Source organism: Lithobates pipiens, unplaced genomic scaffold (genome assembly GCF_037356315.1).
Source record: "Lithobates pipiens isolate NorthernLeopardFrog02 unplaced genomic scaffold, aLitPip1_a1.2 Scaffold_28, whole genome shotgun sequence".
Lineage (NCBI taxonomy): Eukaryota > Metazoa > Chordata > Amphibia > Anura > Ranidae > Lithobates > Lithobates pipiens.
The window spans coordinates 203,457,893-203,471,094 of record NW_027507789.1 but is presented as its reverse complement, the minus strand read 5'-3'; the positions used below and the strand labels follow the sequence as shown (position 1 = coordinate 203,471,094).

The 13,202-nt window shown below is 44.9% G+C and overlaps 1 protein-coding gene across 1 annotated transcript in view; it reads right to left on the bottom strand.

The window, feature by feature from the left end:
* NTSR1 (neurotensin receptor 1) overlaps positions 1–12,776 on the bottom strand; it is a 258,680-nt gene extending 245,904 nt beyond the window's left edge. The window contains exon 1 of the mRNA XM_077460307.1: positions 10,825–12,776. Coding sequence (XP_077316433.1) covers positions 10,825–11,547 — 723 coding nt within the window. The 5' untranslated portion in view covers positions 11,548–12,776. The remainder of the gene's footprint in view (positions 1–10,824) is intronic.
* Between the last annotated feature and the right edge of the window lie 426 nt (positions 12,777–13,202).

Below are 13,202 nucleotides of genomic sequence, written 5' to 3'. Positions count from 1 at the left end.
TATTTATTTATCTTTTCCTTTCTCTCGTATGTTCTTCCTTTCTCTCGTTGTCTGCCTCATGTGATACCATGTAACCTGCCGGGTCGATTGGGCCATGTCCCTGTTATAAATAAATAATTTAGAAAAAAAAAAGAAAATTACGAAGCAGTGTTAGTGCGCCGATCTTCCCCAATGTGCCTTGGTGTTCTGACAGGGTGACTGACAGTCAGCAGCTCTCTGCAGCCTGAAGACTGAGAGCTTAGCAACCAGCGGTGTTTGAATGCTCAGTTCTAAGTCTTATGCCACATACACACGATCAGAAATTCAGCCAGCAAAGGACTGATGAGAGCTTTTGGTTGGAAAATGCGATCATGTGTATGCTCCATCAGACTTTTGATGGCCGAATTTCGGCCAGCAAAAGATTGAGAGCATGTTCTCAATTTTTTCGGTCGGAAAAAGTTCCTATCCGAAAATGCGTTCGTGTATATGCAATTCCGACACGCAAAAACTCACGCATGCTCAGATTCAACTACGAGACGAAAGCTATTGGCTACTGGCTATTGAACTTCCTTTTTCTAGTCCCGTCATATGTGTTGTATGTAACCGCATTCTTGACGGTCGGAATTTGGTGTGACCGTGTGTATGCAAGACAGCTTGAGTGAAATCCTGTCGGAAATTCCATCGGGAAAACCATCAGAGCTTTTTCCAACCAAAATTCTGATCGTGTGTACGCTGCATTAGAGCCGACAGGGGACAAATGCAGCATCAGATCGATGCTGCATCCACCTAGGTGAGTATAAATCTTTATTTTTATTTTTAAACAGAACTTCCCTTTAAAGCCTCATGCACACGAGACGCAGTTAAACGCGCGTTCAGATGCAGTTGGACAGTTTTTTCAACTGCACCTGAACTCATTCAATGTTATCCTATGTGTCCATGCACACAGTCTCGTTTTTTTCCGTTTATATGCAGTTGCGTTTAATCTCGTTTTTCCAGAAGCAAAAAAATGCGTTCAGAAACAAAAATTTCTGCGTTTCAGACGCAAAACGCGGCAAAACGCGGTAAAACGCGGCAAAACGCCGCTACCGCGTTTAGCCGCGTTTGCGTTTATATGCGTTTTTAAAGGTGACCTTTTTTTTTACATTAAAAATCTCAAAAATTATTGCAAATGATGAAAAACCATTAGAAAAATATTTTAAACAATTGCAATTGCAAGTGGACAATCCACAACTTGTGGCAAGTGACGTGGCAAGTGGACAATCCACAACTTGTGGCAAGTGACATGGCAGGTGGCAAGTGATGTGGCAAGTGGACAATCCACAACTTGTGGCAAGTGACGTGGCAGGTGAAGTGGCAAGTGACGTGGAAAGTGGACAATAGACAACTTGTGGCAGGTGACGTGGCAAGTGACCTGGCAGGTGACGCGGCAAGTGACTTGGCAGGTGACGTGGCAAGTGGAAAATCAACAACTTGTGGCAGGTGACTGGCATGTGACGTGGCAAGTGGACAATAGACAACTTGTGGCAGGTGACGTGGCAAGTGACCTGGCAGGTGACGCAGCAAGTGACTTGGCAGGTGACGTGGCAAGTGGAAAATCAACAACTTGTGGCAGGTGACTGGCATGTGACGTGGCAAGTGGACAATCCATAACTTGTGGCAGGTGACGTGGCAAGTGACGTGGCAAGTGGACAATCCACTTGTGGCAGGGGACGTGGCAAGTGACGTGGCAAGTGGACAATCCACTTGTGGAAGGTGATGTGGCAAGTGACGTGGCGAGTGGACAATCCACAACTTGTGTCAGGTGACGTGGCAAGTGGACAATCCACAACTTGTGGCAGGTGATGGGGCAAGTGATGTGGCAAGTGGACAATCCACTTGTGGCAGGGGATGTGGCAAGTGACGTGGCGAGTGGACAATCCACAACTTGTGTCAGGTGACGTGGCAAGTGGACAATCCACAACTTGTGGCAGGTGATGTGGCAAGTGATGTGGCAAGTGGACAATCCACTTGTGGCAGGTGACGTGGCAGGGGACGTGGCAAGGGACGTGGCAAGTGGACAATCCACAACTTGTGGCAGGTGATGTGGCTGGTGACGTGGCAAGTGGACAATCCACATCTTGTGGCAGGTGACGTGGCAGGTGACGTGGAAAGTGGTGTGGCAAGTGGACAATCCACAACTTGTGGCAGGTGATGTGGCTGGTGACGTGGTAAGTGGACAATCCACAACTTGTGGCAGATGGCATGGCAGGTGACGTGGAAAGTGGACAATCCACATCTTGTGGCAAGTGACGTGGCAGGTGATGTGGCAAGTGACGTGGCAAGTGGACAATCCACAACTTGTGGCAGGTGATGTGGCAAGTGATGTGGCAGGTGATGTGACAAGTGGACAATCCACATCTTGTGGCAAGTGACGTGGCAGCTGACGTGGCAAGTGACGTGGCAGGTGACGTGGCAAGTGACATGGCAAGTGGACAATCCACATCTCGTGGCAAGTGACGTGGCAGGTGATGTGGCAAGTGACGTGGCAAGTGGACAATCCACAACTTGTGGCAGGTGACGTGGCAGGTGATGTGGCTGGTGACGTGGCAAGTGGACAATCCACAGCTTGTGGCAGGTGGCATGGCAGATGACGTGGAAAGTGGACAATCCACATCTCGTGGCAAGTGACGTGGCAGGTGATGTGGCAAGTGACGTGGCAAGTGGACAATCCACAATTTGTGGCAGGTGACGTGGCAGGTGATGTGGCAAGTGGACAATCCCCAACTTGTGGCAAGTGACGTGGCAAGTGGACAATCCACAACTTGTGGCAGGTGCCGTGGCAAGTGACACGGCAAATGCAAGTGTACAACTGCTCTCTATGCTGCTGCTGCTCACTCTGATCAAAATAGCAGAAATAGTTAAAAAAAATGCTTTGAGAGCTTGGGGAGGGTCTACATGATGTTATCTTTATAAACGCGTCTAAACGCAAACGCGTCTAAACGCGTCTAAACGCGTCTAAACGCGACATGCAAACGCGGCAAAACGCGCGTTTCTAAACGCGCGTTTCAGCTTTTTTTTAACAGAGGTTTCATCTGCGTCTCGTGTGCATGAGGCCTTAATCTACAGATTTGGTGGGGGAGGGTAAAATGCATTTTTTAGTGTACAAAGAAATTACAGGCACTGTGCAAAAAATCCACTGATAAGAGATGTGGTCGGTTCAGGAAAATTAATTCTGCTTGGTTGATGTGCAACTCTTTATACACAATTGTTGCTCCTTTTGTTGCAATATGAAATAAACCTTAATACCTATTGTAACAACACTAGTAATGATGGGACACCTGCAGAGGGACTCATAGATAAAATAATCCACTAACATAACAAAAAAGGGCTGGGATTAGGTCCCTGGCTGCTCATCACAGCCACTGAAGGCTAACATGGTAACGAGGTGACACTGTGACATTGCGGGGATGGGTTGCCATGGGGAATTACTATAGTTATATGATCACAAACATTTAAAGTGTCAAGCAATAATCTAAGAGGTGTATTTAGGAAGCACAGAGGACACAGAAGATACATGAGAATACCAACACAGTGCAAGTATTTCATACTGCATGAAGTAAAAGAACTGCAAAATCTCAACACTGTTCCAGTTATACAAACTGACTTTATTCCAGAGTTTAGAACAGATGTAGGAGCCGGAACTGAGACATATGAGAGCTGTCATGGTGCCAGATTCACTAAATATGACTTCATTTAGAGAAACCCGTGGAGCTGCAATATGTTTTTTATCAGTTTCCGAATATTCAGTTATGCGTAAATGTAACAATTTTTTTGGAGCTCCCACTGACTCTGGACTTGAGAATCCAGGAAATTATGAAAAATTGTGCATACTAATTCTCGATTCTAGCGTAATGGGATTTGGGGATCCTGGAAAGAGGTACACTAACTCGTGGAGGATCCAAGGGCACTGGCACACGGACTCTCACACACTCACTAGTGAGGGTCCATTAACAATGACACACTGACACTGGGGTTCCCAGATTGATGACACATTGATAAGTTAGGTCCCTGAAAAAGGACACACGGACAACTGTCAGTCCCAGAACAATGATACACCGATAGCTGTGGTACCAGAGCAATGACACGCTTATTCTAGAGGTCCGAGAGCAATTAAAGATTGACAATGAGATTCTCGGAGCAATAACACCATGACACTTGGGGTGGGCAGACCAATGACACACTAACAATAAGGTTTTCAAAACAATAACAGACTGACACTTGGGAGTTGGGAACCCAGAACAAGACACTGGGATCCAGAGAAAAATAATACAATGACATTTGGAGACCCCCACAACAGGAACGCTCGAAAAACTTGGGGGCCTGAGAACCACAATGCAATGACACATGAAAGCCCAGAACAACAACCCAGAACTTGGGATCCTGAAATAATGTCACACTGACATTATTGTACATAAGTGTCAGGCCACATATAGCCATTTACTTGTATGGGTGGCATCATGGCCCCCCAGCGCAGAAAAGAACTAAAAATGTTATACTACAAGACTCAAGAGCATAACATTGTCCATGTGCATGAAGCCTTAGCTTCATCTTGCTTCTTTCTGCTTCAGTTTTGAATGTAGCCGTTTTCTTTGAGGCCATAAAACAGTTATCAGTGGTAACATTTTTACATATGAGTCTTACACATGGTGACCCAAAACAACAACATACGCGGGTTGATTTACTAAAACTGGAGAGTGCAAAATCTGGTGCTGCTGTGCATGGTAACCAATTATCTTCTTCAGTTAACTTTGACAATAAAACCTGAAAGCTGGTATCTGTGTGGATTTCTCACTCTCCAGTGTAAATCAACCCCATTGACTATCAAATGACTAAATTGTAAAAGTGGATAATGCATATTAACCTGAAGTTTTCCCTTCAAACAACTAGCTCTGTGAAGTAAAAACTCCATTTTGTTTTTCCTACATATGATTTGATGTTTAAACACAGGATCTCCTCATTTCCATTCACTTCTTCGTCAATCTTTTGTAAATGAGGCTCCTTGCTAATTCATGAGTACACTGAAATGTGGGTAGCCTTGTAAACTCACCCTTTGAGCCCCAGATCAACTTATATTTGGATGCTAGATTTATAGTAAGACCATGATGGCTCCTGGTCAATGGTGCCCTAGTAGAAGTGTACACTGTTGCTTATGTCCAAAGATACAGGCTGATATTCAAAGTTTTAGTAATATGGCCTGGTGACAAGACTTGAAAAATAATGTTCAGTATTTGGAACGCTTAATAATGGAATACTGAAGCTAGAGGGGTCAAGACAATGATTCCATAGCTAACCAATTTAAACACCAATGAAGTAGAGGAATAAATATAAGGAGATTACCTGTAAAACATGAGAAGTCTTCTTATCATACACTAGTTACATGTAATACATCTGCCAGTCTTTATAATGCCCAGATACATTTGTGAAAGGCACATCAGGGCTGGATTATCCATTAATCATGTGAGTGGGTGCAGCTTGGTGCAGTGGCAATAACACACACTCAGTCCAGGTGCAAATAAAGGAACTTGTATTGAAGTAAAGGAAATAAAGATCACAACAAGCCCAGGGGAAGGAGGCCCAGCCAACCAGGAACAATCATGGATGCCAACAGTGTGTAGTCAAGTGGAACTGACATCTGTCTGAAAGGGCAGAATGTGGCCTGGCCTGTCCAAGCCCAACTGGGAAGGTGTCCAAGGAGAGTGCTGGAGCTGCAAGATTACGCTATTGGTCGGGAACCGTTCCCTATCGCTAATACTGTGACAGATGGGTGACCTGTCCCTACACATTCACAAATGATGAATGCACGCCAAACCCAGAGGCCAATGTCTTAAATAGACTCTGCCACACCTAAGATGGCCACCCAAGTTGCATAGGCGGTAAGCATCCAACCGGATCGCTCCCCCAGTTACTCAGGAAACCATAGAGGAACCATGTTCCTCCTGATGTCCTTTCCCTCGGCACTGCCACTGCAGATGAGCAAGCAAAACAAGCATGTGCTTAGAGCGCCATGGGAAGGGGGCACCATAGCCTGGTGAAAAGGATAACTGCACGCTAAAACCAAATGCATTTATCCTTTTTGCCCTAAGTTAAGGGCCTCACGCACTGATGTATACCAAGAAACCTATACTTACAATCAGAGAGACAAAGGTAGAAAAGTCCCATAGATTTCTATGGTGCTGTAATGTGCTTATGTGGCCAGGAGATAAAGGGGACTTGGGGGGGGGGGGTTCAAATAAACAACATTGGCCTTGTCAGTCAGCTCTCAGTGAGTATACAATTGTGGATGAGTTGACAGGTAGGATCCAAGGGGTGCAACATTCTTGGGGCATTGGTTGCCCTTAATCTTACCCTAAAGCACCTGTATAATTTTGAGTGTGATTATTGCAATTTACTCACCCAATGAGGTCATCACAAACTTCATTACTTTATACATATAAAATTCCAAATGCACCACTGAGAACATTTTATGCTGCAGTTCAAATAAATAATATGTATATAAAACCACAATTACCGTAAATAAATGTCTTTACATTGGAAAAAGCTTTCAAAGCAGAGCTGTCCTTCATCCAAAAAGGACTTCAAATCTCCAGTAGTATAATCCCTCATTGCCATTGACTGTAAGTTATGGAATGGTGCTTGTGCTGAGTTTATTTAATAAATATAATTATATTGCTATCTGGCTTGAAAACAGTGTAAGCATACTGCATCCTAATCACAGCAAAGGATGCTAAAGGTACAATTATGAATTTCCCAGGGATCCCATACAACAGATCAACTGCAATGTCCTCAAATTCAAAGTCTATGTTAAAACCAAAGAGGGGCCCAGTCTGAGGAAACCTTTAGATGAAAATTAATCAGCATAATTAATGACAATTTTCTCCCACGTGTATAATGGGAATGCTAGTCTGAAAAACATAGGAATTGAATATACTTTGGGAACACCATTTTTAAGGCAACCCACCTCGGATGATTCTATAAATAATGCCAGAACAAAGTTTAAATTAAGCTATAATAAGTTGTAACTGTATCCCATGGCAACTGATGGCCAAAATTTTGGAGTATCAGAAAATGATGCTTTTGAGACCTCTAGTCTATACAGTGAGGAATAGATACCACATGCAGATGCATCTGTATTCATAACTATTAGGGAAATAGAGAGATCTGAGAGGATAGATCTAAATACAGACGAAATAGAACTTTTTTGTTTTTTGGCTAGAGTGGGAAAGGGAGGAACAATCCAAAATTTCAAGTAATCACTAGCACAACCATAAACTCATTTTAAATAGATTTCCACCTCACTTACTATTGCAGCCTTTCTCAACCTTTTTAACAACAATTTCACGTCTCAAAGAAGCCCTGTTAATAAATGATTACTTAGTAGTATCAATACAATCATGAATGATTTATTAATAGAGATAATGATAATAATATTGGCCAGAAAAGAAACGCAGATAGTGAAAATTGTAGTGTTCCCTCATGTCGATGGTCAGTGAAGTCCCCCTTTTCATTAGAGATCAGTGGATAAGGGCTCCTTTAAATTGGTTGGTTTTGGGAGAAGGGTCTCTTTATATTGATGGTTATTGAGAGAAGGGCCCCTTTATATTGGTAGGTATTGGGAGAAGGACCCCTTCATATTGGTTGTTATTGGGAGATGGGTCTCTTTATATTGGTGGTTATTGAGAGAAGGGCCCCTTTATATTGGTATGTATTGGGAGAAGGGCCTCTTTATATTGATGGTTATTGAGAGAAGGGCCCCTTTATATTGGTAGGTATTGGGAGAAGGACCCCTTTATATTGGTTGTTATTGGGAGATGGGTCTCTTTATATTGGTGGTTATTGAGAGAAGGGCCCCTTTATATTGGTATGTATTGGGAGAAGGGCCTCTTTATATTGGTGGTTATTGGGAGAAAGGCTGTTTTATATTGGTAGGTATTGGGAGAAGGACCCCTTTATATTGGTTGTTATTGGGAGATGGGTCTCTTTATATTGGTGGTTATTGAGAGAAGGGCCCCTTTATATTGGTATGTATTGGGAGAAGGGCCTCTTTATATTGGTGGTTATTGGGAGAAAGGCCGTTTTATATTGGGGGTTTTTGGGAGGAGGACAGGTGAAGTTGTAGAGCATTTTAACTGACCTTCTGGAAAAATTGTCCCGCTGTTCAGATTTCACAGGAAGAATAGTATCTAATTTAGATCTTGCGTCTGACTTTAAAAACAATGCAAAAAATGCTTAGGTTTAAGAGTCCTTTATTGGCTGAATATGTTTTAGTACTAAACAACCAATGGTGAAACTCTAGTAAATTGAGAGTGTACTACTACCCCTAGAACCCCAAAGCTGGGTAGCATCTAAGCTATGACCCTACTCTGCTTCTTGAGTGACCCCCAAAAAATGAGGTTGCTTTGAACATACTAAAGCCAAAGCCAAGTTGCAGCCTATAGCTGCCTTCTAGATTTCCTATTTTATTGTTCTAGAAAATGAAAGATGACTTGTGATTGGTTGCTCTAGGCAACATATTCATCTTCCTCCACATCTGTCCCTTGAAGAGACCTACACTATCAGTAGAAGCCTCCTCTTTGGCACACACAACAAGAAAAGCTCGGAATTTGAGTGATGACATAATTCCAGGTGCTAATTTATGATATAATTAATGGACTAAGGTCCACTGAAGAAAAAGGAGTTTAAGCTTCTGCAATTTACATTCTTATAGATACTATGGGTATCTTAAAGGAAACCCATGTCAAGGAAATATGGGGACTGCCATTCTGTACGTTCCTTGTGAAAATGCAAACAAGGAGTTCTAACTTTGCTCTGACTTTATTGGCTGCAGAAAGTAGTGAAGTAAGAGAATCAGGCATAGAAGAGAGTGTGGTTCATTGCGCTCTCTTTCATGCTTCTTTATTAGTTACATAAATATAGTAACATCAGAGCTTTTAATGCTGCCCCTATGTCAAGCATTAGTGACTCAACCTCACTGTCGCTTGATGAAGGGGCTCCATTAAGAGCTCTAAAACTTTGCTGTATTTATGTGACTAATAAAGAAGCTTGAAGGAGAGCAGCATGTGTTAGTGATCTAAACTCTTTTCTATAATTTGCAATGGTGCCACTGCCATCTGTGGCAGATCACTGCAATACTCAAACACTGAGTGTTTGGAATGCCCCAAACTCCTCCATTCACAGCTAAGCAGGCATGACTGCCAGGCAGTTTGCATTTTTAAAAGAAAACCAGTAATGGCATCTTCTGTATTCATTTTGAAATGTGTTTCCTTTAAAGCGGGGTTCCACCCTAAAGTGGAACTTCCACTCATCGGAGCCCTCCCCCATCCGGTGTCACATTTGGCACCTTTCAGGGGGAAGGGGGGGTGCAGATACCTGTCTAAGACAGGTATTTGCACCCACTTCTGGGCATAGACTTCCACTGGAGTCTATGCCGTTTCCTGTCCCACCGCGCTGTCTGGTGGGACACACACGGGTCCCAGAGACAGTGCGGACCATTCCTAGTGCGCTGCGCGACTTGCGCATGCGCAGTAGGGAACCAGGAAGTGAAGCCGCCATGCTTCACTTCCTGTTTCCCTCACCTAGAATGGCGGCGGCAGCAGCCGAGACCCGAGCGATCGATCGGTCTCGGCTGCCCGACATCACTGGACCCCGGGACAGGTGAGTGTCCATTTATTAAAAGTCAGCAGCTGTAGTATTTATAGCTGCTGGCTTTTAATATTTTTTTTGTAGGTGGAATCCCTATTTAAGTTTAAAAGGTACTGGTCCCCTGTCAAACATTCTGTATATATTTAAAAAAAAGTCAGGAAATATATTGAATGCACATACTCAATAAGGCAGGGGTAGACAACCAGGGGCCCTCCAGCTGTTGCAGAACTACAGGTCCCATCATGCTTCTGGGAGTAATTGTAACTGCCAGCCTTGCAATGCCTCATGGGAAATGTAGTTCCAAAACAGCTAGAGGGCCCCAGGTTGCCTACCCCTGCAAGAAGGGAATGAGAAATCTGCATAGTGTTGTAAACCATATCAACCAATCAGCAGTCAACAATCCACTGTCTGTCTCTAGTAGACAGAAATCATATTGTTCTAGATTATTGTACTTTGGACATCACCACTGTAGTACACTGTACCCGTATTTCAAGTTTGTGTTCTTCTTAACCTGGTTGTCTAATTTACTGTCATCTTTTTTTAATGGATGCCAACAAACAGATGTATGCACCTTTCCTAGTTGGATTTTATACTTTTGTAAATTACAACAGGTAGTGAGAGACCCCATGGCTTCAAAGCCTGCAACACTGGCAGAGAAGACATCCATTGATTCCTCTGGAGATCCATGAAGACAGTGTTCAATTTAACCCATTAGCACCCAAATGTACATGTCAGCTTTGACGGACAGAATTTGCAATAAACTAGATCAGTGTTTCTTAACCAGAGTTCCATGGAACCTTAGAGTTCTTTCTGAGGTTTTTAGGGGTTCCTTGAGCTTTAGGGCAATGGTGGATTTATCTCCCACCTTCACTGATCACCAATGCAAGTGGGTACATTTCCACTACTTCTAAACTGACCAGACCACTAATGTTAGAGGGGACACCAAGTGTTTCACATCATTTATTCATATAATTTATTTTCTTTGACTTATTTATCACACTAATGTATCATGAGCTGTAGGCATAATTATTTTTTAGCAGGGGTTCCTGGAGAACCTGAAAATAATTTCAAGGGTTCCTCAGTGGTAAAAATGTTGAGATAGGCTAAACTAGATTACCTACACATTCATGTGACAAGAGGTAGACCACACAGGTCACCATCACTCACCTGAATAACCGTTTTGAAGGTGGACATCTCCACAATCCTTGTGCAGACCAGGTGATCTGGGTCTTCCACCCCTAACCCATAGATCTCCCCCATAGTGAAAATCATTGGGGTGGCCAGCAGCAAGGAGGCCACCCAGATGAAACTGATGAATTTCTTAGTCCTGCTCCTTGACATGATGCTTTTGGCCTTGAAGGGGTGACACATGGCCATGTACCTCTCCATGCTGAGGCTGGCAATGTTCAGGGCAGTGGCATAGGTGCAGGCATCCCTCAGAAAGTAGTAGCCCTTGCACATCACATTGCCAAAGGCCCACGGATGGTGGACCCAGATGAAGTTGTAAGTCTCAATGGGCATGCTGAGAAGCAGTATTAGGAGGTCCGAGAGGGCCAAACTGGCTAAGTGGTAGTGGACAGTGCTTTGCAAGTTCTGCATGGACTTTTTCCTCAGCAAGGTGTAGGCAGTAATGGAGTTGCCAGTACAGCCCACCACAAAGAGGAACAGGTAAATGACCGTGACCAGGACTTTGGAGTAGATGTCCGTGTTAACGTCCAGGTCGCCTTCAGAGATGACAGGTCTGGTGCTGACGTTGGACTGGTTCAGCATGACCGAAGTGGTGGACAGCCAAAAGTCCTGCACCTCCTGGAAGAGGGGCACCTGCGGAGTCGCGTTAAGACGCATGTTGGGTGGCTGGTGCAATATTTCAGCTGCAGAGCCGGGGTTCATTTTAGGGACTGATCGAGGTGGAACCCCAAACACGGGACTCAACGGGTCTTCTTCAGTCACTGCAGTCCTTTCATCGCCAAAATACCACGACTTAGAGACCAAGCAAGCTTCTGAGACTGAAGAGAACGATGGTTGGCGTGCTTCTCTTCAATGTGTCCCTCCGAGGGGCCATAGTCATCTAATGTCTTCATTGATTGAACCTGCCTCTTCTACCCACTCACTATTCCTCCCCCGCCCCACCGCCGGCACTGCTGCTCCTCCACTCACTACTGATGATGCTGGATAGCACTGCTCAGTGATGCTGGGGGTCCGGCTCCTGAGTGCTCAGTGATGCTGGGGGTCCGGGTCCTGAGTGCTCAGTGATGCTGGCGGTCCGGCTCCTGAGTGCTCAGTGATGCTGGGGGTCCGGGTCCTGAGTGCTCAGTGATGCTAGGGGTCCGGGTCCTGAGTGCTCAGTGATGCTAGGGGTCCGGATCCTGAGTGCTCAATAATGCTGGGGGTCGGAGTCCTTAGTGCTCAGTGATGCTGGGGGGTCTATGCCCTGAGTGCTCACTGATGCTGGGGGTCCATGTCCTGGGTGCTCACTGATGCTGGGAGTCCATGTCCTGGGTGTTCACTGATGCTGGGGGTCCTGGGTGCTCACTGATGCTGGGGGTCCATGTGTTGGGTGCTCACTGATGCTGGGGGTCCATGTCCTGGGTGCTCACTGATGCTGGGGGTCCTGGGTGCTCACTGATGCTGGGGGTCCTGGGTGCTCACTGATGCTGGGGAGTCCATGTCATGGGTGCTCAGCTGAAGGATGCTCGGGCTCTGGGTCCTGAACGCTCAGTGGTGCACGATGTGTGTCCTAAGCGCTCGGATGCTCGGTGTCCTGATCTGATGCTGCTGGTTGTGTCGCTGTGGTTGTGTGATAAGCACCCGGTGCTGAGATGCGTGTCTGCTTCCTAAGCGCTCAATTCTTACCTCTGTCTGCGAGGGCTCAATGCTACTGGAAGTATCTGCATGGTGGCTACCAAAAATATTTGTTCTACTACTTCCTATTCTCTATAGCTGTTTGTTTCTACTCTTCCTGTATCTTTTACCTGCTGTCTCTTATTCCACCCTCTGTCCCTCTATCTCTGTTCTTTCCTCTATCTCTCTGCCTGTATCTTTTCCCCTCGATTTCACATTCTTATGCCTCTAACTCTCCATGCACTTCTCCAGCTCTCTACCTCTCCATGCACCCCCCCCCCCCCATCTCTTTATGCCTCTCTTCAATTTATTTTCCCTTTTCTCTGTATCATATTATCTCCCCTACTCCTATCATCTCTTGCTCTTGCTCCATTTTCATCCTCTCTTTCTCATTCCATATTTCTCCCCATCTTTCACTCTCTCTTTTCCTCTCCCCATCTCTTTCTCCACCTCCCCCCTTTTATTTCTCTCTGTCCCTCTCTCTTTCTGCTCCTCTCCATTTATTTTTCTACCTCATTTCTCTCTGCCCCTCTCTCTCTCTCTCTTTCTGCCCCCCCCCTCTCTTTTTCTGCCACCTCTATTTCTCCCTGCCTGTTTCTCTCTTTTTCTCGCTCTGTTTTTTCTGCCCCCTCTATTCCTCTCTGCCTCCTCTCCCTTTCTTGTTTTGCCTCATTTCTCTCTGCCCCCCTCTCTCTCTTATACTA